Source organism: Saccoglossus kowalevskii, chromosome 16 (assembly GCF_978046115.1).
Source record: "Saccoglossus kowalevskii chromosome 16, keSacKowa6.1, whole genome shotgun sequence".
NCBI lineage: Eukaryota > Metazoa > Hemichordata > Enteropneusta > Harrimaniidae > Saccoglossus > Saccoglossus kowalevskii.
Genome location: NC_140656.1, coordinates 29,345,409 through 29,368,264, shown reverse-complemented (window position 1 = coordinate 29,368,264; position 22,856 = coordinate 29,345,409). Strand labels below are relative to the sequence as shown.

Sequence of the window (22,856 nt, the reverse complement as noted above, 5' to 3'; positions counted from 1 at the left end):
TTTATTGTACAGTGACAAACAATACTACAAAGTTGTATTATCAGATGTATTTTTGTTTTGTGACACTTAGTGATTTAGTTTTCAGCATTGAAAACCCGTTTTTTGGTACCCATGCTTTTAAGCTACCAAATCCCGGTATATATCTGTGGAAACAAAATATTGGCGAAAATGTTACACAAATTAGTCTACATCTTTCAGTTCATAAGCTGCTTCTGTGTACGGGTTGTACTGATGCATACACTGTTTGATAATGAATTTTACCGCAAAGCTTGGAAATTAATAAAATTTTTCTATTGGTAAGAAAAGCCAATGCATTGACTGTACTTGTCAATAATCAGGGATGAGAATTTTGAGAGATCCACAGATTTCTAAGCCCCAGGGATTGATTTTCTGAAATGTCTAAATTTGAAGAGCAAATTTTAGGGAGGGGTAAGAATACAAATTTTTATTCATTCACCAGAAGTGAACACGCTGTCAGGTCATTGTTATCAGAGGGCTGTATCAGTGTATCGTCGAAGGGAGACAACTCGCTGTGTCTCCAATGCAGAATGTTTGCGACTCTTTTCATCAGTACAATATTAAAATCCGAAGTCGTTTCAAAGTGTTCATGTAATATGAAATGATTAACATGATTGGCTGGGTTTGTTCTGACAGGCTAATCAGTGAAGAGCTTTCATTTCTCTTTTCACCAACGACACAATTTTGTTGGATCATTGTTTACAAGTTTGATGCAGCGATAATGGTGAACATTGTTTACAAAAGACAATGAGTCAGCTGTGCGAGAGATTGATAAAGACATTGTAACAAATTCATTGGGCATGGCTTGACAAGGAAGTGACTTTGATTGTGCGAAATGGGGAAGAAAGATGAAGTAGTAACTGAAAAAATTGAGTGACTACATCGGCAAGTGCGAGGTCCCGGGAACAGTGTCTGTATTGTAACGATTTGATCAACTACGGTTCTCAGACCCCGGCTACTTTACTTTCAGCTGAAAATCTCATTTTCATCCCTGTGTTTCACTCCTCAAACCATGCTACTAAGCAGCATAGAACGCTTTGGCTGTGGAACATAAACACCTGTATGACTATGCTGAAACAGAAAAGAAGCCGATGTGAAGTGATTTAAGTTAGTTTGAATAAATATGATTTTATTTTTACATCACAAATGTAGCAATGCAAAGCCAATAGAACACAGTGAATAATTTTCTATCGTAATAAAAAGAGCACTGCTCCCTTGTACATAGAGCATACAGTGTAATGGGACAAGAAGCAAGTAAGTAAATCAAATTTTTAGTGTCACACTATAGTATGAGTAATACAAATTTTTTAAAAATTCGTTGGGTATGGCTTGACAAGGAAGTGACTTTGACGTGCGAATCGGGAAGAAAGATGAAGTGGTAACTAAAAAATTGAGTGACTTCATCGGCAAGTGTGATCAACTACGGTTCTCAGACCCTGACTACTTTACTTTCATCTGAAAATTAAAATTCCCTTAATTAGTTACATAGTTAAAATCTCTTAATTGTGAGCAACTTGGTCCAAAATTAAATCAAGTCATGGCATCCATGAGTTTTAATGAAAACATATTGTCTTCAGTACAATAAGTCCCATCATGCATTGCTGGTACAATTCTGCTTCGGGTATGCACTAAACACAACTTACCTAAGAAATATTTATTATTTGATATTCACAGGCTTCAAATTTGGCCAGCAAAACATACCAGGGGTTAGTACCACCTTTTTGGTCATTATAAACATTCACACTCAATCAAGTCTGTCAGAAATTTAACCACAGCTTTCATTTCACTATCAAACAATGATGGTGCTCTGAAGTACACACGAGACAAGTCATTTTAATCTATCACATTCTTGAATGTGAATAAAATAACACAAGAAAATCAGACAAATCATTTATTATCATAAAATATTTTTCTAGAAATTCATTTAAAAATCAAATCTAAAGCTATAGTATGTTTGCTGGATTAGCTTGAGAAGTTATTGTAAGTCATGAATATGATCTGTGATGTGTCTTATTTCTTCTTTATTTGAACTTGAAATGTTTTAATCTGCATCGGATTCAATGTCACCAATAAATCACCTTGTATATGAGGGGAGTCTTTTACTACAGAACCTGAAATTAGAAATAAAAACAAAAATTTTGAAATGCTGAATGAAATCAACCAGTGTAGCACAATGATTGTCCTGCCCAGCTGGTCCACATGGCAGTATAGCTTTCCCTTTATAAACATGGGCATGCATGTAATTATATATAGGGCAAACAATTTTAATCAGGAGAATGATTCCTATGTGGTAATATATTCAGGTAAAAAATATTTCCACCAATTACTGTGATCTTTTTTCTGTCTGGTGAACTTAAGTGGAAAATTGGTACAAAATAGAATTATTAAAATCAACTTCTGTTTACTGTCACAATTGAAAAGGTAAAAAATAAATTCTTATTTTACCATTTGCAGTGGACTTGCTTAAAAGTTGTATTGTTTTTTTTTTAAATACAAAAAAACACCATGAGATGACTAAAATACAAAATAGTGCGGTTTTTGTGAAAATTATTTCTTGTTATGCTATTTTCTAGGCAAAAAAAACAAACAAATGTAAACAATCTGTTTTACACATGTTATGTACATTGCTATGAGTCCCATATTGAACAGGATTTATTTAATTGCTGCATTTTTTTGTTTGAAAATTAAAAAAAATAAACTTCTAAGCAAATTCAGTGAAAAGTTAGCAGTATCATCCTGCTGTTAAGACAGACAATTTAGGTAAGCCCTATGATTGATGGTACCAGTACCTGGTGTTTTGAATCCATTGTCTAGTTTCCATGACAACCTGCTCTCTTTATCTTTTGATAGATTACCATCCAAAGTTGTCTCTTGAACTCTGATAATATCAAATTTTTTGAACAGATTCTGGAAAGAAATTATTAAAAATTTAATTCTTGATTGTGGTTGTTGGTAATTAATCCTGTTAATTTGTTGCTATTAGCAACTTACTGTTCACATTATATGGAAGAGGTAATACATAACAAACCTTCAATGATATGTTAACTGGTTTGGACAGGTTGATGTCTTCGTTGATTTCAAATGGATGTTCCAATCTCAGTAGCAGGACGTCATCATTCCAGTTTTCCAACGTGAAGAGATGAGCATTGATTGGTAGATTCGTTGTCAAGGAGGAATACTAACAAAACAAGTTGCATAGTGAGTTTGCTACTATGGTGACCACATAGCAAAATTATTCAAAGGCTTTTCTCAAACTATAACATAATCTATACCATGATGCATCATTTTTCCCACTCTTACCTGAGTTTTATACTTCTTCTTCCAATCTGGATCGAGAGCTGTGAACATTAATGTCGGTTTCATCAGGGTTTCTATTGCCAGTGGTCGATAGACAGCTGCAGACTTGGATGGCATTTCTAAACTGATATAGTATTTACCTCTTATTATCAGGCCATCACCAAACTGACCAGTTTCATTCAAGGCTTCCACTTCACCTCCATCATAGTACAACAGTCTTCTGTGAACCTATTTAATTTGTTGTAAAATTATAGTTACAACAGATTTTCTGTCAAAGTAGCCTAGTAATTGTTATACCCGGTATATGTAAACCCACACTATTGAGAGTGTATTTGAAACTTGTACCGTGAACAAAAATAAAATTAAAAGATTCTGCCAGCAGTTGCATTGCACAGTGAATGAATAAAAAAAAGGTCAATGCATATCACATGACATTGAAATGATCATTCTATTGAGTGTATTTGTCGAGAACCTTCATCAAATTCCGCAATAACTCGGTTGGTAAAGTCTCTACCTGCTGTGGTTGATGTTATGGGTTTAAATCCCATCTTTGGCCAACTTTCTCAGTAGTTCAATAGGACTCTATCTCCTTGTCAACTCCAGACACTGAACCTTGAAAGCTGCATAGTTTTAGCCAAGGTTGCACATTATGTTACTGTTATCTGTAGCAATTACACTCCACAGATCCATACAAGTGTGGCCAGTACTGTAAAATACTTTATTTTAGCTGGAATTAATTTTCGCTGAATAGACTTTTTGGATGTTTTGTATGGATTTTATTTTCACTGTTTTTTGACGAGTTGAATGTAAAATATAGAGAAAAAGGTATTTTCGCTGGATTTTATTTTCACTGAATCGTTCCTTCAGCGAAAATATCGAAAATTAATTCCAAGCGAAAATAAAGTATTTTACAGTACCACAATATGTATACAGAAATAATGGTTGTGGTAAAACAACGGGTCACATGACCAAAAGTGGTATAATCACGCGAGTCTAAATTGTAGCTGGTCCAGCAAAATGTTCTATCAATTATTTTAAACTTACCATGATTTCTAGAGATCCATCCTGTATGCTACTGCCACCATGTGATCTATCTGTGACAACAGTCAACTGTGTATTGTTATCCTAACAATTCAAAAATAATTAGATTAGACTGAATGATAAATCTGAATGTCACATGACTTGTCACATGACTTGTCAATATAGTGTTATGGATGTGGAGGAGTGAATAACAATGAACACTTGCATTCATAACATGAATGCAATAGATGCTGACATATTATGGGATGTTTCAGACCAACTTGAACAGGCTTGGTCTAACCTTGGATTGGACAGGTATCTTATCTAATTCATGTATATTTTGGATCGTTTTATACTGAACTAGTGGTCTGGTAAATTATGGTTCAAGTCCAGTCCAGGACTAGCATGGTCTGGTAAATTATGGTGGAAGTCTATTTTAGACTGGACTGGCTCAGTCTGATCCAGGTCACACTGGACCGAACTGACTTGTGCTGAATCGCTTTTCATGTTTATTTCAATATCTTACCTTGATAAATATCTTGGTGTTGATTGGATAATAATTGCCAGCCACTGGATCGGTATTGATATATGGAAAAGTATCACGATGATTTCGTCTGGTAAAAACAAATTACAAAAGTACTGAAACCTTGACTGCTTTCACTTTACGTTCAATACCATGAACACCATCATCCGAATTGATGAGTTGATGGAATATATACACATTTCATTAATTACAAAAAACTGAACATAAGAGTCTGGTATAGTTATTCTAATTGAATAATAAAGTCTCTACCTTCTTTTCATTATTTGCCTACCATTAGAATCCGTATAAAAAATACCATCATTTTTCAAAGAAGTGTCAAATCGACTGATAATTTCCTTGCCAAGGCCATCTCTACAAATATAAAATTACAAGTTTGGTTACAAATTTGTAGAATGAAAACAACAAGACATTCCTCAAAAAATTATAAAAGTCGAAGCCATGGTTTGGTCATCAATGATGTACACATGGAGGAGCTACTTCAAGATGGGAATATTTGTCATGAGTTGAATATATCAGGATGAAAAGAACTTTTTCAGAAGAACTATTATATACTGTATTTACTCTATTGTTAGTTTTTGTGTGCTGCTATTAGATATCCGCTTCTACAAAAGTAAATATGGCACATTGCTATAGAACCAATATAGCAATATGCAATATTGAATAAATCAGTACATGTATTATTGCATATCGTTTAAATTCCAGCAAAAAAAAAAATTATATTTATCTCTAATACTACATACTTAAAAGGTATAGGTCCCACTGTATATTCAAATTCGGCATGCTGTTGACCTTTATACAGCCTAATTACTTGACTCAATCCCGGCCCAAATTCTTGTTGAACCTCTTCAAACAAGTTACTCTGTAACAAATAAGTCATCAATCAAATTTTAGCGTTTACACTTTCGAGTTCAATTTTCAATTGCAGTGGTCATTTCACAAATGGTCAAGATGAATATTATCTTCCAGTGGTGCACCCTTTATTCTGCACAAGCACCAAGTAATCTTGAAGAACCATAGCCTAACAGAACGATGTAGTTTTTCACTTCCCCACCGATTTGTTGTCGGTACCAATCAAATTGCAGGAATGTCAGATAGTGACAGCGATCAGAGAGTAACCATTCACAGCAGAGTTTATTTGTTTGTAGTCATAATGTGTGATAAGATGCTGTCAAATTTACGCCAAATGTTTATCATCTCGTTGAAAACAATGCAAACACGCCTTTGATTGACGGTGATACCATGACCACCAAAATGGATATTCCTTGAAACTCATTGCAAGGAGGCATGAACTTTTGCTATTACACTATTCTGTCAGGCATTTGTAGGGTCTGATGCTGTTCAACCGATGAGGGCGACACTCATGCCTACCGTATATGTCAGGCTAGGTGGACCATAAATTCATGTCAATCTAGGAAATGTACTGTTTGTGAGAAATAGTACAACCCTATAAATTTATGCCAATATATCAATATTTTCAGTTTTTGTAGTGTATAACAGCTGTACCACAATAATTTGGTCAATTTGTAATAATAACTTCATGTAATCATATCTTTATTATGATGTTGATACATGTATGAAAAATACAATACAGGATGCTGTTGAAATAACAAAGAGTCATCATAAAAAAATAGAGCAACAATAAAATGAAATATGTTTTTTTTTTTTAATATATCAAATGTTGATTTAAATAGATCAAAACATAATCTCAGACTTGCCTTTAAAAAGGTAAGACTGCTAACTCCCTAAAAAACAAGCTTTATATATTTAAATTTAACTTTTTTAATGGTAACATACATGTATTGTGTGGGTTGACTTTATTATTACCGATATATCAAAATATACATGTCTGTGGGTAAAATGGATAAAGCACATTTCAACTGTATGCATTGTATCCGTTGCATGGGACCCATATCAAACATATGGAGGCAATTACAATGCAGTATGCATGACTGTGGGGGAAGGGTGAGGTTCGGGTCTTCTCAGTCACGGAAGTGAACACTGAAACGGACACGTCATGTAACTGGAACTCAATCTCGTTTATTCTTCAACAACAACGTAATACAGATGTTAACTCGTAAACAACTGGAAAGCAACTGCTCAAAACGAGCGCAAAAACATACAATGTTGCCGATTGCCAATATCGCGTCAAGTAACAATTTGTAGGGCGGGAGGCGTTCTCATTGCCCGATTACGAATACAGTGTTTACTCCGACGTTCGGAACAAATATTGGCCAAATTACAACTGGGTGTGCTAGTTTCTCATAGCATTACATGCAAAAAATGAAATACGAAGAAAACATGGTTATGAATAAAAGATCAATAATTCAAATGAATCTCCCCACAATGACCCAAGATGTCATCATTTCAGTTTCTCCCTTGATTTACAATCTCTAAGGACACCCTCAATATTCTAATTTGTTTTCCCATAATTTTCAAACATGACATGGCAATACATAACAATATGCCTTACCTTAAATACTTTCAGATTGACGGTAGTATCAAATACCGGGAATGGTTTTGTACCATTGGGTCTGAAGATGTATGGGGAAGATGAAGAATCAGATATGATATCACCAGTACTGCTACTGTACCAGTAAAACATTTGCCTGACTGGTAACATGATGTCATCGTCCATATTCTTGATTGATTTCAGTAAACCTGTCTTGCCGTCAAACGTCAAACTGAGATGATTATTGCTTATTGTAGTGTCATCTATCCCAGCATGCACTGCTCTTGTCTGCAAATTACGATATTCTGCAACAAGTGAATAGATGACAAATCAATACTTGCAAAATGAGATTTTTTTATATGAAATGTTATGTAATTAGTAATTAATTAAATATGTAATTAGGAGAGCATTATAATGAGGAATTTTGCATCAATCAAACTACCAGTAACCATTAATGTTGTTGACAACTCATACCAACCATAGTGTATGTTTGCCTAAAAATCTGATTTCATAACATTTCATAACACTGCTTTTAAAAAAACAGTTTCTTTCAGAGTAATTCTGTTTCTTTAATTGGAATTTATTCCTACTGTTTTTATTCCAGCATCTTCAATTCAACTGACATTTTCAGTTGACAATCAAAAACGGAATGTCAAACTTTCTGAACTAATAAAGTAATCTATTCTTTAGTGAACATATGTCTTACTGTTTTTAACCGTGTCCATAGTTACTGTATATGTACTGAACCCAACAGCAGGAATATTAACTGGGAATATTAATTCATGGCTTGCATTTCCTCTTTGCTTTCGAACATGTTGTGTTGCCTTGGTAACCTCAACCACCTAACCAAAAACATAACTACTTTAACATGATGTATGTTGCCATTGATGTATACAGTAATATGAATCAATTTACATTCTTAGATACTTCAGATGCAAAAACAAATTACGATTCTATCATATTCAACATTATTATTGACTATCAAAGTATTTTATTTTATTTTATTTTCAATGAATAAGCATGAATTGCATTTCATTTTCATTGTGAATGTACCTGATACTTGACAGTGTTGTCATCTGGATCTTTGATAGAATAATGCATCCCATTGACAGGTAGTCTGATATATTTTAAAACTTGATATGCTAGAGGATTGTATGCAGTCACTGTAAACTGTAAAAGTTACTGGAGTTAATAACATGATGACTTGATACATAACAATCTATTCGGAATAGATCCAGATATACAACCCAATTGCATACATACTCCTCAGTTCCAGCTGGTAATACTTTTTTTCATTTATTCATTCATTGTTATTCCATTGTTTAAATTGAAAGAAGAATTTGTCAAAAGCTTGCATATTTTATCAATGTTCTTCCCCAGGGGAAGTTTAAATATTTGTCAAATTATCAACACAGGCTATGTCGAATAACAAAAGGTGGTGAATCAAAATTTATAAATGCACTGATATGTCTGGAGAGTTGAGGATTTATACATAAATGCATTTTTACTGGGAATATCAAAATCCTTGATGCAGGCCTACTTTTTGTGCCAAAATTCTGTTGTCTTCCATTCCACAGTCGGTATGACAACATTTTTAAAACTTACCATCTTTAGAGTTTCCGTCACGTGGCATATACTTATGTTCAGATTGTTACAGAATTCAAACTGTAGTGATGGCTGACTTGCGTTTATTTTAATCAACTGAGCAATACCATCATTTTCTATTTTCTGGAAAAAATATGATTGATATATTGTATACAATTTTGCTTTCATCAAAAATGTTTCCGTTCCATTTCTTGGAACAACAAACAGTTCCACGCTATTCTCAATTTGTATCATATTTTCAGTTATTCTACCTCATATAAGTTGTCTGAAATGACCAAAAACTAGTTGTCATGATTATTGTTTTCATAATGTTCTTGTCATATCACAAGACAAAAAATGACAAAAATATCCCCTAAAAATAGAGAATTGAAGATAATGTTATGAAATGAACAAATCTGAGAGAAGTCTACTGAAGGTACCGACATATCAAGTCATTGGCTTGATAGAAAAATTGAAAATACCGGTAGTGTTGACAACAGACCTATATGAACAGCTCCACTCTGTTAAATTTGATGACAGCGTGTTAAAAAGTGGTATTGCAAGTCAAATGACAAATGTTTTTATTTTATAATATACTTGCATTATGCTCAATTAATTCACCAAATATTAAAATATGAATGTAGTTACCTGGCCTTCGTCAATTCCTATAGCAAGTCGTTTAGCGTAATCATTGGCCACGTGTTGTTTTTCAGTGCCGCTGAAATATCAAAACAATTACCTTTATTAATGGACAAACCTATGCTTTCTGCCATTTGGAAACTACCGGTAAATGGCTGTCAAATAGTTTTAATAAAGTTTTTGGAGATAAATGTTTACTTACGTGACTGCATCATGATGCTGTACAATTCCAATGGCGTCTTCTGAAATAATTATTGTACAAATAGTAATAAATTAACATAAATAATTAATTTTAAGAATGTGACCAAAATATTGAATTTTATCTAAGATAGAAGGAAAAGTGTCAGGAAAATTATAAAAAAATTTCATTTTTAGATAAATAATAACTGACTATCATGCTTGCTGTTCTAAGTATCACATGTTGTTTTTGTGGGTCAGATAAATAGATAATATTTCACTGGTGTTCAGTGCATGTTTGTATTATAGGCATTAAATATTGCATGACTACCAGGATGATATCGACCAAATGTATGTGTTTAAACTTCAGTCCAAGCATGACAAAAATGCATTATGGCTACAAGCTAGGTTAGTATAGTTTAGTGTTACTGTAAACTGAGAACAGACTTCTCAAGGTAGAGTGAACCAAGTGAGTATTGGTCACCAGATCCGGGAGGAGAATAACACACTGGAGAGGAGCACTTGTAGCCAAGGTGTTTCTTGCTCAACTGCTAGGCCTGGAACTGAGTCTAAATACTCACGAGATGTTCCATACAATGTATCAATATCATTATGCAAATAACTAAACTAAACGTCATAGCTTCAAATCATTACAGTTACGTACTAAGAGCAACAGGATCTGCACCCACACCAGATACTGCCTTGATTTGTTTACAAGTCTGGAAAATAATATATCGTTAGTCTTCGATATTAGTAGTGCTCAATTATTCAAAACAGAACAGAATATGGATTAAATAAAATTCAGTGCACTGTAAACAAATCATGCCTCAACTCATCATACCATATTCATATACCTTAATTATCAGAAAAATGATTTTAAAGTTGTCAATATTGCATCATAAATCAAGTAAATATCATTTATTTTAATTTTTCTTCAATTAAATGTACAAGAAAAAAAGATGCCCCTGAAACATAACACATCCAAAGACGCACACATGTCTTTTCTAAACTTTCACAGAATAAATTTACATGAATTCTTCTATATTTTTTCAACAATGACATTCAATACCCGCATCCAGCATGAAATTATTTCCCTTCAGTGCAAAACAACAAAATTATAGAAAATAAAAAAAGACATTACTACAAAATGTTGGCAGAAAAAATGATCACCTTCAACAGGTTGATACCTTTTAATGTCATAATTTTTCACACTCAAATTTTGGTGCCAAAAAATCACAGATTTTATGTATTTTTTGCAATTTCTTTGTTACCGGTAATTTTGGACCAAATGGCCATAATTACCAACTAACTACAGGTATTAATCAAAATTATTGAAAAAATTGAAAAAAAATTGGGTGGGACATGTATTTTCTGAAGGTGTCAAAAAGTACCTGTAAGACTTTATTAGCTATTCGTATGTATCCTTTCAGAGCAGGTCTACTAGTATAGAATCCAGTCCAATAATTGAACGGACTGCCATACGGGAAAAAATCATCTGTCTTACTACTCCATGTGACATCAGCTTGATTCAATGCATACAAATAACATGCAGGAGATGAGTACAACACGTGTACGTTTGTTTCATTTTCCTTCATATTCACATACTTCAGCAATTTATCCATGTTTTTAAACCATTCATTCGCATTTTCATAATTGAAATCATTTCCCATAGTTAACATGATGTGGTTGGTTTGGAAAGATTTAGCCTAGAAAAAACAAAACAATAAATCAATGAAATTATAACAGAACAATCTTTCTTTTAAATGATAATTTTGGTAATATTTCTGTTACTGAAAAAAATTGTATGCACATGGAAAAATATTGACCATAAAATCAGCCAATCAGCGATTATATCAGATATCACATGATCCAAAAGAGCCAATCATCATACCTCTTCTTTCATTAACTTGACAAATGTATCAACCCTTTCATCAACATTGTAATCAAGTAAGTCTTGATCATCCTGAAAATGAAAACAAAAATATCAACATCATCAATAAAATTGATGAAAACAAAATAAGTACATATTTGTAACGTTGGTTGATCATCACAGAGAATATCAAAACAAAAACTATCAGGTTACATATTTGTAACATTGAATTTAATTGGTTAATACCTGAATTGGTTGATCATCACAGAGAATATCAAAACAAAAACTATCAGGTTACATATTTGTAACATTGAATTTAATTGGTTAATACCTGAATTGGTTGATCATCACAGAGAATATCAAAACAAAAACCATCAGGTTGTCAATACATATTTGTAACGTTGAATTTAATTGGTTAATACCTGAATTGGTTGATCATCACAGAAAATATCAAAACAAAAACCATCAGGTTGTCAATACATATTTGTAACATTGAATTTAATTGGTTAATATCTGAATTGGTTGATCATCACAGAAAATATCAAAAAAAAACCATCAGGTTGTCAATACATATTTGTAGCATTGAATTTAATTTGTTGATACCTGAATTGGTTGATCATCACAGAGAATATCAAAACAAAAACCATCAGGTGGTGAATAATGATCATAGAAAGCACCATAAAATAAATCAGCGGCAGATGACAAACTTTGACTGGCATGCCACATTCCTTCCAGTCTTTTGTCTGCTTTACGCAGTAATCTATCAGCTGCATCTATTCTGGCAAAAAACACACCATCAAAACCCATCTGAAAAAAGGTAGGAGATACATTACAATAACTGTTAATGGTGTAGATTTAAAAACACAAAAAATAATGCACCCTGGGTAATTCTAGTGCTGCAAAAATATGCAGAAGCTAGCTTATAGGTATAACGCAAATCAAAGACGACAGTTACTCAAGTAACTCATATGATCTTCAGCTCCAATTTTATTTAGCGAAATATAAAAATGGCTGCCAATCAACCTTATTTTATTGTATGACATAGCACACTGATGTTCATATTGCTATTAAATGATAGAAAAATTGTATTTCTAAAGATGCAATTAAGATATTATTGTGTAAATCATCATGCATCTCTTTGAACATGTGTCAATGTATATATCCATGACACATTTTTAAGACACAATTACTTAGTGTCAGCTCAAATGTCTAAAAACGAGGACCATGTTAAGCATTTTTTAATTTTAAAATAGTTATAATAATTGTTTTGATTTTGATTTTTCATAAAATTCTAAAAAACAAATAAAATTGTGATAATTTTTAACTGACACAAAAACTGAAAGTCTGAATATTAAAAATGTGGAATCCCACCAACCATAGCAAATAAAGCTGCTTGTTCTTTAGAATGACCGAACACATCAATCTGCCACGCAACTAATGGACGTGAACAATCTCCAAATGTATCTTGTAAAAATTTCATTCCATATGCCATGTTATCAATAATAGCTGTATAATGAGTGGCTGCCTCATCATTCTGTGACCATCCTCCACCAGCAAACTGAAGTTGTCCTACAAAAAACAAATATTTTACAGTAACTACTGCTGATATACAAAATAAATCTTTAGCAAGTTGAGAAAAAAACTTCAAAAAAAAATTTTACATATAATTTACAGAAAATCTGAATATTAATTAGCAAATTTGCATAATAGTTGCATGTTTATTAGCAAAATATTTTTATCAATCATATACCAATAAAAGTTTAGTTCGCTGTGGATAAAAAAAAATTTAAGCAAAAGATAAGGATGTCTTGACAAGTCATTGCAATAATTGCACAACTCATGAGTTGGGTTCTTGTGTTGCTTGTCTTAGTTGTCAAAGGAAGAAATAACATTGTTCTGGACACATGGACTACCTTTGTTAACTAGATCTTTAATAATATTTCTCATCTCCTCATTTTGTTGACGCCACCAACGCATGAAGAATGCCATTTCAACATACACAAACTTTCGGTGACTGGACCCTTGCAATAATCCAACAACAGAATCTAAAATATACTGAACTGATCCATAATCAAGGACTATCTGTAATTCTGGAATTATATGCTGATTGGCTGAAAGATGAATGACATAATGCACATCATGGGAGATTAATACAGTTAATGATTTATTAACCCTTTTCAAATGTACAAGTCACACTTGAATTGGCAATAAATCAACTTGAAAAGAGAAGTCAATGTTAAAATGAAGTTAGTTCATGTGTATACTTAAAAAATATATAATGCAGATATTATTATAGATTACTTTATTGAAGAAGCTGTACAAAATGGTAAAACTCCCATGGTGCACCATACACTGATCACCCGTTAACATGAGAATGCTGCACTGTTATCTACTGGTAGGCTGTATTGATTCCCATGATGCACTATGAAAGTAAGGTTAATTTTTGTCATCTTTTGCGGTTTTAGACCAATAATTTTCAAAAAATGTTGATCAAGGTACTGGAAAATTGCTTTCATCTTAAATCTTAAATTGAAGAAGAAATTATAAAAAATTGTTTCACAGAAATCTTTTCCTGTTAGATTTCTCTGTATGCACATAAACTACAAATAATGGCAACATTGACTTCCCCTTGAATCAATAAGTCATCACCTTTTATCACTAAATTCCTAACTTGCTCTTGTACACTCTCTTTCTGCTCCTTCCACCAACGATTAAAGAATGCCATTTCGGCATATGCTAATTTTCTATTTGGATTCCTTTTGAGTGATAACATGATTGTATCAAGTATGCTCTGTATTGACGCATGTTGGATGGAGTTATTCGCTGAAATCAAACAACAAAAATACTATAATTGAAATGTGTAAACTGTAATAGAGATATTATAATATAGTTTTTTAATCAGAGATTAATCTAATAGAGGTAGAAAGAACAGAAGAGAGCAGAAGAGAGCAGAAGAGAAGTAGATTACTACACATTTCGAGGAACAACAAAATATAATATTTTTATTTCTATTTTATCATGGACGTTCCACATACAGATTGTGTGTTATGATTGGTCATCAACATATACATCGCATTGGTCAATAATGCACTCCACTTACATTCTGTGTAATAACTGGTCAATAAAATACACCACATATAGATTCTGTGTTATGATTGGTCAATAAAATACACCACATATATATTCAGTGTTATGATTGGTCAATAATGATCTCCACATACAGATTCAGTGTCAATAACATGATCATGAAAGACTGAATAGAATTACAGCGTCTCTCACTTATGACGGAATTATATATATATATATATATATATATATATATATATATATATATATTCCCTTTTGTGAATAGTTAAGCAACCAGTTTGTGAATCCTCCATCACACAACTACATACGTTAAATTATTTGTTTATGAAACAGAGATGGTTTGAAAATAACTTTTTTTGACCAATCGCTTCTCAGTTTATGTAAGGAAACAATTAATGGTCTCTAAATACATAGATGTTACTAATGACAGTACGATTGATGGATTTAATTCAACTTTACATTTATTGATAATATAAGAATTAATATTTAGTGTTATAAATTATCATAATGTCATTACTCTGATAGCCTACCTCCATAGTAATACTGATCCACTGTTTTCAGCCAACCCACATCATCATGTGTGTGGGGCACAAGATGAATATTGAGTACAGGATTATCTTTAGTTTTCTCACAAGCCTAGGGGGTCAAATAAAAGTAATGACTTAAATCATTTTTATCATAATTTTTATTATTTGGGAGCAAACAGTAATATTTGTTATCCAAAATTAAAAATGCTAGTGTGTATCTTTTATCAGTACATAATAGATAAATCTGGGGTGTATTTGAGTTTTTCATGATTTTAATATTATAACAGTCGTATTATCAGTCAACAAAAACAACATTAAACAATAAAACATAATTATTCCTATCAAACATATCAAACAAGACATAAGATGTCATATAGTACCAGTACAAGATCAAATAAGTGACGTTGTATTTTAATATTTTATGCTTGATTAATATTATAAAAGACAGTGGAGGGAAATTTTTTTAATTTGTTGTTCATATTTAAAAGCAATTTATTCTATTAAGTGTCAGTAAAATACATATTCCAGTATAATTTGCCTTTGTAACAATTGCTAACAAAAATAGTTCCATGTATGTCAAAATGCAAAAGAAAACATCATTTCACTACCATTTTAGACCTGAAATTACCATTTTTTGCACAAACTATCACCTTAAAAGTTGTCAGTAGAACATGAATTCTATTAATATGTTTTGTATTTGTGCCAATATTTGAATAAAATTGTTCCATGCATATGCAGATACAAGAAAAACATAATTTTTAAAACATTTTTTGCCAAAAATTACCACACTGTTTTACAAAACCTAAAAGTGCATGGATAACCATAAAATGCCAGTAGAAATGTATACCATTCAAATTTGAATTTGTAGCTGTTTTTTTTTACAAAAATGCTTCATGTATCATTTTACAGAGAAAACATCATTTTCACTCCATCTTTGACAAAAAATGACCATATTGTGTCCAAAAACACTACCTAATGGTGCATAGACTACCAGAAATTGTCAGTAGAAAATTGATTCCATTATAATTTACTTTTGTACCACTTTTTGAAAAAATTGTTTTAGATCAAAAATGACTATTTTTTTGCACCCATTTCCACTGTGTCGATGAATCAAAATAAAAACTTGATGTACCGGTACACCTGTCGACCAGAATAAGTTACCTTTATAAAAATAATGTCAATGAAATTGATCTGTGCATGTCAGAGATACAAGAGTCTTAGCTGATAGTTGGAAAGATGGACTGACGCATGACAGAACCCAAAATATAATCCCCCTTTCTTTCGGCCTCTGTCTGGCAGAAGCTAATTAAATTATTTTAAAATAAGTTATCAATATTACCTCTTTATAATAAAGTGAGAATATTAGAATTGTGTGCAGAAAAATTGATTTTATAAATATTTAGTAAATCACTATATCACATAGACTGTGTGCAAATCCTGGATGCAATGTACAATCAGATATATATTGTACTGTTGACCTCTGAATGATCTCATGATGTGAATCACAGGCGCTCGGAACGTTTCCTGGATAATAAAAAATGACCTAAAGTGGGATCGGCATAAATTTTCCTACTACTCATATAATAATATTATATTATATGCCGATCCCACTTTAGGTCATTTTTTATTATCCAGGAAACGTTCCGAGCGCCTGTGATGTGAATAGGATAGTACAACGTGACACACCCCCTTTCCAGATAGTATGTTTGTTCATATGTTACCTTGTATCCACATTGGCAGACCACTTCTTGAAGTTGAATTAGGAGAATAGCCAGTGAAATGTTAAGTATCATATTGTCAACATTTCAGTCTTTTATTCCGAGGTGAACTTTAAAAAACAAACAAACAAAAGAATCTTTTTGTTTCCAGCCCATCATAGAAAATGAGCATATCATGAGTTACTTGACTAAAATTCCCAGCTCAGTTTTGTGTATAAGTGCTCACATGAAGCAAACTTCAAAACAGCAATGCATGACAAAATTGTACCCGGTAGTAGTAAAGCAATAAAACCTTAATAGATTGACGATGAAATACCTTATAGCCTGATCACAACTCTGACAGAATCAACGTGGACCATATAAAGCATTACCTTTGACAGACGTCTTCCCTCAAACGGTCGTTAAAGGTACAACGGTAGGGGCAACCTTTTATGTAGATGACTTATTAAAGCTTGTGTGCCCCGTTGCGCCCTCTATCAAAACAGCAATGCATGACAAAATTGTACCCGGTAGTAGTAAAGCAATAAAACCTTAATAGATTGACGATGAAATACCTTATAGCCTGATCACAACTCTGACAGAATCAACGTGGACCAACATGGCAATAAAATGAGAACATATAAATTGTTTAAATCGTTTTTGAAAATAGAAACTTACCTGACCGAAATAACAAACTTCAGCCTTCGGAGAATTGTGAGTAAATTTAGGCTTAGTGATCATAATTTAGAAATTGAAAGAGGCAGACAACAACGACCAAAAATTCCTGCGGATGAGCGATTTTGTAAAAAATGTAATACAAATTCAGTTGAGGACGAACAACATTTTATTCTAGATTGTGAATTTCTCAATAAAGAAAGAGGGGAGCTGTTTCAGGAAATAGGAATTAAAAATAAACTAAATAAAACAGATAATTTCATTAAAATAATGACGTGCTTCATACCCCTGGCAAAGTTTCTAAATAAGGCAAAACAGAAATCAGGTATATGATAGCTATCACCTTTACATTGGGAGAATCCTGTAACTATCCTTAATTTGTTTTTCCTATTAAACTTTTATTTTTAATTTTATCTTATAGTCTAGCTACTGTATTTTTTCTTATGATTTGTATTTTATTTACCATACTGCGCCCTCTGATGGCATAGTAGTGTAATAAAGTTATTATTTTTATTATTATCAAAGGCTTGCGCAAACGTTTGCGATCCGTGGTACATCGTGGCCATTTCACAATGTAATCTCATCCGTACAATTAATTAAATAAAAATTTAGTATATTAGTTTTATTTGTGACTCGCTGTTAACATAACTCTGTACTATGATATTGGTGATATATGAATTGGGTGCCATAGGATGGTACTTGATGGCCAACCAACCTAATCAAATATGTATTTTGCATTGTACGAGTGCAAAATAAGTTATTAGGGTATTAGGATATTAGTACCAGCTGTTTTATACGCATGCGCATTGGCCGATCCTGTCAAATCTCGTCATCTGTTTTGGGGCGTGTCAGCCATTGGGTAACGGAATTAAGTCACGATGTACCACGGATCATCTCCACGTCCTTTGTAAACACCACATACACGATGTACCGCCATCCAATGGCGGGATGAGCGGCTTCCTTTGTGCACAATCAGCGTCAACTTCATGAAAGAAGCACGACGCACTTGCTAAGCCAGACCGTCTGGTGGCGCCCTACTATTTCATCAATAACCAAATATACTATTATCCTGTTCCCGAATTGATCATTTGTTTATTTGGAGTAATTTCCAATTCTACGCTAGGTTCTTAGTAATTAATGATTCCACGTATTTATTTGGCCGTTATTTGACAGACGTAAAATGCCATAATGTTAATTCGCGGAAATTTAAACACACTGATACTGATAATGAATTACAAATTTGCCAAAAAATACTAAATTTGGTATCCCATGGAAATAATTGAAATCAAAATATTTGGCAATATATTAAGTTTTGTGTCGCATGCACACAATGGAAATATCATACAAAATGGGCCTAATATACTAATGTTATATTTAATTTATTGTAAGAACGAGTTTACATCCTGAAATGGCCACGATGTACCACGGATCGTTTGCATGTGTGTGAGCTATATGCTAACGATCATGATATTATTTATAACACTAAGAAAACAAAGTGTATGTATTTTCCAAGTCGTCATAAACTGAGTAATATACCACCGGTTTATCTATGTAGTCATAAATTAGAATTTGTTGAATTGTTTAACTACCTCGGTCACAAAATTACTTACGATCTTAAAGACAATATTGACATTGATCACCAGAGACGTTTGTTTTGTGTTCGTGCTAATCTCTGGTTGCGAAAATTTGTGAACTGTAGCACTGAGGTTAAGCAATTGCTTTTCAAAACTTATTGTTCTAGTTTTTATTGCTGTCAATTATGGTGTTGTTTTCGAAAGTATACGCTTAATGCCAGGTGGGTTTCCTATAATAATGCTTTCAGGAATTTTTTTTGGATATCCACAGGATTGTAGTGTCAGTACAATGTGTGTTGTTAATACCATTGCCACTCTCTCCGGGGAGTAAGTAAGTGTTAATAAATAAATAAATAAATAAAATAAATAAATAAATAAATAAATAAATACAAACATTCCCTTGTCTTAATAGAAAGCTAGTATCTTTATTTACTGAACGCGTTTATACATCTACTAATGGCATTGTCTCTGTAATATATAGTAGTGACATACGTTGGAACTCACAGTGTGGTACTGGAATAATTTGATTTTTTGATTTTGTAGCATAAACCTAATGACTGTATTTTATTTTAAACAGTAACTACTACTTCATTTTCTCTTTTTGTTTTGTAATTTACTTTATATGGACTCTGTCTGAAATAAATAATAATAATAATACTCAGCTTCGTATATGATGTAAAGTAATTTTTGTTATCTTGATACAACAAATATTCTGGGTTTTGAAAAGTGACAACAAATGCTATTTTGCTTTTACATTGTTTCAATTATTATGTAAATAGTAATTTTGGAATTAGACCAATTTTCTCAAAATGCCAATTCATGTTACGATGATGATTGTACATGCTAAATCAATTAATATTTTTATGCAATTTATGACAAATTATTATTTAATATGCCTCCATGCAGTGACAGTAGATATTTATTATGACATTCTCTCTACCTCCAAGTATCAACCGATTATGACCTCAATCACATGTAACAACAAAATGTTTATTCTGCTTTGTTTTGTGCTTTATTTGGATCATTTTGACAGAATTACAGTCAAATGATAATTGCATTTCACACACAGTACATTGCACAGAAAGGTGCAGTATGGCATGGTCACATCATTGTACTCAAAAGCAAGAGCGTTTTCAGACTTCATTTCATTGTAATCTAGATGCCAAATAGTGATTCTCAAAAGCAAGAGCATTTCCAGACTTCATTTCATTGTAATCTGACAGACAGACAGACTAAGAGATGTTTGTCATCTTGTAACTTGTGTGCCCCTTAACAGAATTGATATTGTATGGATTTCGAGTCAAAATTAAATTCCAAAAATTAGGTGGGTCAGTTATTGACTCCTGTGGCAAGAGGGTCTTCAAGAAACTACAAGAGACTGTAGGTGATGTTAGACGAAAATGGCCACTGATTTTCTTCATGTTTACACTAATTTTGTTTATGTTGCATCATATCAGCATAGAAAGAGCACAAATATATTAAAGGAATATAAAAGGATCCTGAACACAATGGACACAAATGAAACTACCCATCTTCCTGCACCTGGGTGAGTCATCCAGGCCAACTTTGTAGTATGCCGGTAGTCTTCAACAGAAGAGAATACAGTAACATTTTTCAAACAAAGAACAGTAATCAAGAAATAATGAGTTTAATATTTATTATTATAAATCTGTCACCGTAATGTCATAAGTTACAGCGTGCCGTAATTTTGTGGTATTTTACGGGATATTTTCATCCTACCATATAAAGAAATGCCAATTCCAAATATGGAATGATTACGTGCATAAGCGTCCTCTAATAATAAATTAAAACAAACATGGCTGCCACCAGGGTTTGACCAGACTCCACACAAAGAAGTTTGCTGATTCTGTTCTAAACTTTTTTTATTTCGCCATTCCTATGATGGAAAAGTTGGAAGGAAAAGTTGTATAATAATAAGGTTATTACAAGGATACCTCAAAATATGCACTCAGACAGTACGCCGTTGCATCGACATCCACTGCGCGTGGTTGATACTCTCGCTGTACTGTCTTCGTGCATACTTTGATATATCCTCGTAATAACCTCATATTATACAAGAAATGTTGTCATCAGAAATTGAAGTGACTATTAAAGAATATGATATTTTATATTGAATCATATCAACATCCAAGCGCAAGTATCTTCAAATGTGCATTTGTATAAAGCTTTGGCATTTAGACTTTTTAAGACTTAGTGTCACATTCAGCAAAACTGTATTTTGTAATGAGTTATGGGTATTGGGGGGAAAATAAACTTTTTGCTAATATGATTTTTCTATAGAACAGTTTGGCTAAACTTTATGCTATTCTCAAAATGGCCTTTGACGTTCACGTGTTTTGGGCACATGTTCATTCATAAAAGACATTAATAAGAACAAAAAAATGGTGGTGTTCTCTGTTTCTGAAAAAAAAAATGTATATAATATACTATGTACTCTGATATAATGTAAGAGAAAAACAATTTTATTCTATACTAATATCTGGAAATAAAATGTAGGAAAATGAAATGAGAAGTTGAATAGAGCAACAGTATATACAGATTTCACATCATAATTTTAATTACAAGTTTTTGTTGTACACATTAGGGACAAGTTCAGCAGTGTTAAGTTGCAGTATTTACTCTGGCATCAAAAATGTTCCATACACCTATAACCAGCCATAACATCAGTTAATTGGCTGACAATGAAGCTGTGTTGCAAGCAATGTTGCCTCCAACAACTTATCAATAGCATAATCTAACCCAAAAAACATCAAATCAACATGGCCAACATCATGTTCCAATACATGTACTGGCTCCAATTTTTTTCTTCTCATTTTGTTTATTGAATATTTTTGGGTTAGCCAGTTATCAGGTTTTTGTATATAGTATCTTGGTCGCCTTAATTTAGTCTACATTCAGCTATGAGTGCATTGGGCCATTTGTTGTTTCACTCTTTGTTACATTTTGAGGAGTTTGTAACCTGTGCTCTGATTGGTTGACACCTACTAGTAAAAAAGATTTGCACAGGATTCCAATATACATAGGGTCAGATGTACATGTAGTTAAGGCGACCAATACAAAAAAAAATTAAATGGCAAGTCAAACCTAAAAAATAGTAATAAATGAATAAAATAGAGAAATAAAAAAATAAATTGGAGCCTATACCTTGGATTTAATTCAGATTGATCATGATACCAATAGCACAATGGGTAGCATGTCTGTCACATCGCCAGAGTTCAAACACTCCCTTGGTGTTACCGGTACTTCTTAGAACAGAAAAACTTGTTATTTCAGTCCTAAACAATTTACGGTATTTATTAAAAGTCTTGGAACAATTTATGAGAACAACAAGCCATGCATGGCACAGTCCCCATTACCGGTAGTTATCTAATTTAAGATATATAATTTTGTTTATAGTAATATAGTTGGAACATAAACATGTCAGAAGTATGGATCCAAAAGATGATGCTTGATTATGGTGATTTTTTAACATTAAAATGATTGACATCTTGTTCGTATTGCTCTGGAACAGCATTAATTAAAACAAAATGGCCACCAGTCGGCCATTTTGAATACATCTATGTATCTATAAAATGATGTAAAACAAATCTATAAAATTTGAACATAATCAGTCAGAGCATATCAGAGATATGGCTCTAGAAGCACATTCATTTAAACAAAATGGCCTCCAGTCAGCG

At 32.7% G+C, this 22,856-nt stretch overlaps 1 protein-coding gene across 1 annotated transcript; it reads right to left on the bottom strand.

Annotated features, from left to right (window-relative positions):
* Nucleotides 1–1,895: 1,895 nt before the first annotated feature.
* On the bottom strand, nt 1,896–17,383 carry LOC100373155 (lysosomal alpha-mannosidase-like). Its single transcript, XM_085491626.1, has 23 exons — nt 17,247–17,383; nt 16,934–17,040; nt 15,216–15,321; nt 14,248–14,421; nt 12,974–13,167; nt 12,202–12,405; nt 11,620–11,691; nt 11,120–11,434; nt 10,393–10,447; nt 9,754–9,793; nt 9,561–9,630; nt 8,934–9,056; nt 8,382–8,498; nt 8,035–8,170; nt 7,350–7,633; nt 5,620–5,738; nt 5,129–5,230; nt 4,862–4,949; nt 4,360–4,440; nt 3,319–3,543; nt 3,047–3,196; nt 2,808–2,925; nt 1,896–2,129 (listed from the first exon to the last, which is right to left on the bottom strand). The coding sequence occupies exons 2-23, from the start codon at nt 17,003–17,005 to the stop codon at nt 2,029–2,031; spliced, it is 2,946 nt and encodes a 981-aa protein (XP_085347752.1). The 5' UTR covers nt 17,006–17,040; nt 17,247–17,383; the 3' UTR covers nt 1,896–2,028.
* Between the last annotated feature and the right edge of the window lie 5,473 nt (nt 17,384–22,856).

Coding starts and splice junctions, on each gene's coding strand:
- LOC100373155 (XM_085491626.1), bottom strand. CDS start 17,005: ATGATACTTAACATTTCACTGGCTATTCTCCTAATTCAACTTCAAGAA. Junction 5,739..7,349: donor TCAATCTGAAAGTATTTAAG/GTAAGGCATATT, acceptor TATTTGTTACAG/AGTAACTTGTTTGAAGAGGT. Junction 3,197..3,318: donor AGAAGAAGTATAAAACTCAG/GTAAGAGTGGGA, acceptor TTGTTTTGTTAG/TATTCCTCCTTGACAACGAA.